The sequence below is a fragment of the Cyclopterus lumpus genome, chromosome 19, assembly GCF_009769545.1.
Source record: "Cyclopterus lumpus isolate fCycLum1 chromosome 19, fCycLum1.pri, whole genome shotgun sequence".
NCBI lineage: Eukaryota > Metazoa > Chordata > Actinopteri > Perciformes > Cyclopteridae > Cyclopterus > Cyclopterus lumpus.
In genome coordinates this window covers 18616658-18621657 of record NC_046984.1, presented here as the reverse complement: position 1 = coordinate 18621657, position 5000 = coordinate 18616658, and the positions used below count along the sequence as shown (strand labels likewise).

Below are 5000 nucleotides of genomic sequence, written 5' to 3'. Positions count from 1 at the left end.
CTCTTGACCTCCTTCAGAGCCTCGATGTGCTCCTTCCTCAGCCTCTCCATCTCCTCCAGGTCCTCAGAGTCCGAGGCCGACGGCTGCACACAGGAGTCACATGACCTTCAAAATAAAAGCCTGCACAGTAGTTTCTCTGCGTGGCGATTGATTATCGCCATGACCCCGCGTTACCCCCCGTGACCCCATGTTACCCCGCGTGACCCATGTGACCCAGCGTGACCCATGTGACCCAGCGTGACCCAGCGTGACCCATGTGACCCAGCGTGACCCAGCGTGACCCATGTGACCCAGCGTGACCCAGCGTGACCCCATATGACCCCGCGTGACCCCATGTGACCCCATGTGACCCATGTGACCCCATGTGACCCCGCGTGGCCCATGTGACCCATGTGACCCCGCGTGACCCATGTGAGCCCACGTTACCCATGTGACCCCATGTGAGCCCATGTGACCCCATGTGACCCCGCGTGACCCATGTGACCCCGCGTGACCCATGTGAGCCCACGTTACCCATGTGACCCCTTGTGACCCCATGTGACCCATGTGACCCCGTGTGACCCATGTGACCCATGTGACCCCGCGTGACCCATGTGACCCATGTGACCCATGTGACCCCTTGTGACCCCGTGTGACCCATGTGACCCATGTGACCCCGCCTGCTGCGAGCTTCGGGCGACAGCAGGTCGATGCCGGAGAATGTGGATGCAGCTCAGTTGATGACACTTGTGATGTCACTTCCTGCCGCGTGTCTCGTCTATTCACGCTCTCATTTCATGATGTTTATTATTTCAGATGATTCTATTTATGACTACTTAATATTTGTATTGTTTTTGGTTGAAATAGTAAGATAACAAGTATTTATTATATAACATCTGTATGCTGACATGCAGAAGATGAATATTGACTCTTTTTCGATTGATTGATTGTTTGATTGATTGATTGTTTGCTTTGTAAAAAGTGACGCAAAGTGAAACCGTCACATTAAAATAATGATACATATTACCCATAATTGACCATAATTTTAACTGAAACAATTACATGTTTTCACAGGAAGCCCTACATTCCTTTCATTGATCAACATTAACAACGTTATCATAATACACACATAATAATAACAATGTAACTTATTAATAAACAGTGATGCTCTGACGCTCCTACCCGTCGGTCGGTGGGCGACTCCAACAAACTGGACAAGTCGTCGGACGTGAACGGCGGCCGGCTGGCGGCCAGCTGCTCCAGCTGAGGCCTGAACAACTCCCCGATGTGGCGCTCGAGGTCTGAGGACACACACTCCCAGTGTTCCCATCACACACACTCCCAGTGTTCCCATCACACACACTCCCAGTGTTCCCATCACACACACTCCCAGAGTTCCCATCACACACACACTCCCAGAGTTCCCATCACACACACACTCCCAGTGTTCCCATCACACACACTCCCAGAGTTCCCATCACACACACACTCCCAGTGTTCCCATCACACACACTCCCAGTGTTCCCATCACACACACACTCCCAGTGTTCCCATCACACACACTCCCAGTGTTCCCATCACACACACTCCCAGAGTTCCCATCACACACACACTCCCAGTGTTCCCATCACACACACTCCCAGTGTTCCCATCACACACACTCCCAGTGTTCCCATCACACACACTCCCAGTGTTCCCATCACACACACACTCCCAGAGTTCCCATCACACACACACTCCCAGAGTTCCCATCACACACACACTCCCAGAGTTCCCATCACACACACACTCCCAGTGTTCCCATCACACACACTCCCAGTGTTCCCATCACACACACACTCCCAGTGTTCCCATCACACACACACTCCCAGTGTTCCCATCACACACACACTCCCAGAGTTCCCATCACACACACTCCCAGTGTTCCCATCACACACACACTCCCAGTGTTCCCATCACACACACTCCCAGTGTTCCCATCACACACACACTCCCAGTGTTCCCATCACACACACTCCCAGTGTTCCCATCACACACACACTCCCAGTGTTCCCATCACACACACACTCCCAGTGTTCCCATCACACACACTCCCAGTGTTCCCATCACACACACTCCAGAGAGGGTTGAATATGAATATGAATAAAACATTTTACTTGAACAGTTGAACCTGTATTTGAAGGCTTGACCGTTAGCTTAGCCGTTACCTTGGCCGTTAGCTGGCCGTTAGCTTAGCCGTTAGCTGGCCGTTAGCTTAGCCGTTAGCTGGCCGTTAGCTTAGCCGTTAGCTTGGCCGTTAGCTTAGCCGTTAGCTTAGCCGTTAGCTTGGCCGTTAGCTTAGCCGTTAGCTTGGCCGTTAGCTTCTCTTTAAAACAAGTCGGACTCGTTGTGTTTTGATGAAGAACAGAAGGTGAATCTTTTTTGAGCAAAAATAAATAAACTAGAAGTTGCTGTGAGGAATATTCCAGAACATGAGCTGCAGTAGAGTTCTCCTTGATACTGGACCAGTTGGACCAACACGCTACACGTATATAATATATATATAATATAACAGGTTATGAATCAATAAACAACGTGGACCGGAGAATCCGGGGAGGCTCACCCGCGAAGGCCACCGTGCCGGATCGGTCCGCTGGGAGTCTGGACCGGAGTGCCTGTCGCTGAGCGTCGGAGGGCTTCAGACCGAGCAGATCCAGAGCCTGCACACACACACACACACACACACACACACACACACACACACACACACACACACACACACACACACACACACACACACACACACACACACACACACACACACACACACACACACACACACACACACACACACACACACACACACACACACACACACACACACACACACAGATCAATAGAGTGGTGACGCCCCCTGTCACAGACATTGACAAACAGCCTCAGATGTAAAATAATGTTCATATCATTCAGAGTTCAGATCATGACGTAGAAAACAACAACAACAACAACAACAACAACATCACCAGGAGATACGTTTTAATTTTAGAGCAGAATCTGACCTACAGGGCTTGTTGATTAATAAATACACGTTTTAATGTTTTTTATCATTTATATCTTTGGTAGAATGCTCATATGTGACTGTTCAGGTAACAATACTACAGTTACACACACACCCACATACACACAAACACACACGCACACACACAAAAACGCACACACACACACACACACACACACCTGTTCCAGTCTCTCCAGGTTGAGCCGACAGGTGCTGAGGGAACGCCTCCTGAGCAGAAGCTGCTGACTGCTGGACGATTCTACAAAAAGAAAACAGAAACATGAAACATTAAAGAGACACAAAAGACACACAACGAGAAACAAAACAAACACAAAGAGACACAAAACAACAACAAAGAGAAACAAAACAAACACAGAGACACAAAACAACAACAAAGAGAAACAAAACAAACACAGAGACACAAAACAACAACAAAGAGAAACAAAACAAACACAAAGAGAAACAAAACAAACACAAAGAGACACAAAACAACAACAAAGAGAAACAAAACAAACACAAAGAGAAACAAAACAAACACAAAGAGACACAAAACAACAACAAAGAGAAACAAAACAAACACAAAGAGACACAAAACAACAACAAAGAGAAACAAAACAAACACAGAGACACAAAACAACAACAAAGAGAAACAAAACAAACACAAAGAGAAACAAAACAAACACAAAGAGACACAAAACAACAACAAAGAGAAACAAAACAAACACAAAGAGACACAAAACAACAACAAAGAGAAACAAAACAAACACAAAGAGACTCACAACAAACACAAAGACAAACAATACAAACACAAAGAGAAACAAAACAAACACAAAGAGACACAAAACAAACACAAAGAGACACAAAACAACAACAAAGAGAAACAAAACAAACACAAACACAAAGAGACACAAAACAACAACAAAGAGAAACAAAACAAACACAAAGAGACACAAAACAAACACAAAGAGACACAAAACAACAACAAAGAGAAACAAAACAAACACAAAGAGACACAAAACAGCCACAAAGAGACACAAAACAACAACAAAGAGAAACAAAACAACATCAATGAGAAACAAAAAAACAACAGAGACACAACTCAACCACACAGAGACACAACTCAACCACAAAGAGACAAAACTCAACCACAAAGAGACACAACTCAACCACACAGAGACACAACTCAACCACAAAGAGACAAAACTCAACCACAAAGAGACACAACTCAACCACACAGAGACACAACTCAACCACAAAGAGACACAACTCAACCACAAAGAGACACAACTCAACCACACAACTCAACCACACAGAGACACAACTCAACCACACAGAGACACAACTCAACCACAAAGAGACACAACTCAACCACAAAGAGACACAACTCAACCACAAAGAGACACAACACAACCACAAAGAGACACAACTCAACCACACAGAGACACAACTCAACCACACAGAGACACAACTCAACCACACAGAGACACAACTCAACCACAAAGAGACACAACTCAACCACAAAGAGACACAACTCAACCACAAAGAGACACAACTCAACCACACAGAGACACAACTCAACCACAAAGAGACACAACTCAACTATAAGAGACACAAAACAACCACAAAGAAACACAACTCAACCACACAGAGACACAACTCAACTATAAAGAGACACAAAACAACCACAAAGAGACACAACACAACCACAAAGAGACACAACTCAACCACACAGAGACACAACTCAACCACAAAGAGACACAACTCAACCACAAAGAGACACAACTCAACAACACAGAGACACAACTCAACCACACAGAGACACAAAACAACCACACAGAGACACAAAGAGACACAAAACAACCACAAAGAGACACAACTCAACCACAAAGAGACACAACTCAACCATAAAGAGACACAACTCAACCATAAAGAAACACAACTCAACCACACAGAGACACAACTCAACCACACAGACACAACTCAA

General features: G+C 45.7%; 1 protein-coding gene across 3 annotated transcripts in view; it reads right to left on the bottom strand.

Annotated features, from left to right (window-relative positions):
• The window catches only part of stxbp4 (syntaxin binding protein 4), a 42687-nt gene that overhangs the window by 17146 nt on the left and 20541 nt on the right, over window positions 1-5000 (bottom strand). For all 3 annotated transcript variants that reach the window (XM_034558013.1, XM_034558012.1, XM_034558011.1), the window contains 4 exons: window positions 3196-3275; window positions 2582-2678; window positions 1162-1280; window positions 1-83 (listed from right to left, as the gene is read on the bottom strand). The exon at window positions 1-83 is cut by the window's left edge and continues 7 nt beyond it. In XM_034558013.1, coding sequence (XP_034413904.1) covers window positions 1-83; window positions 1162-1280; window positions 2582-2678; window positions 3196-3275 — 379 coding nt within the window. The remainder of the gene's footprint in view (window positions 84-1161; window positions 1281-2581; window positions 2679-3195; window positions 3276-5000) is intronic.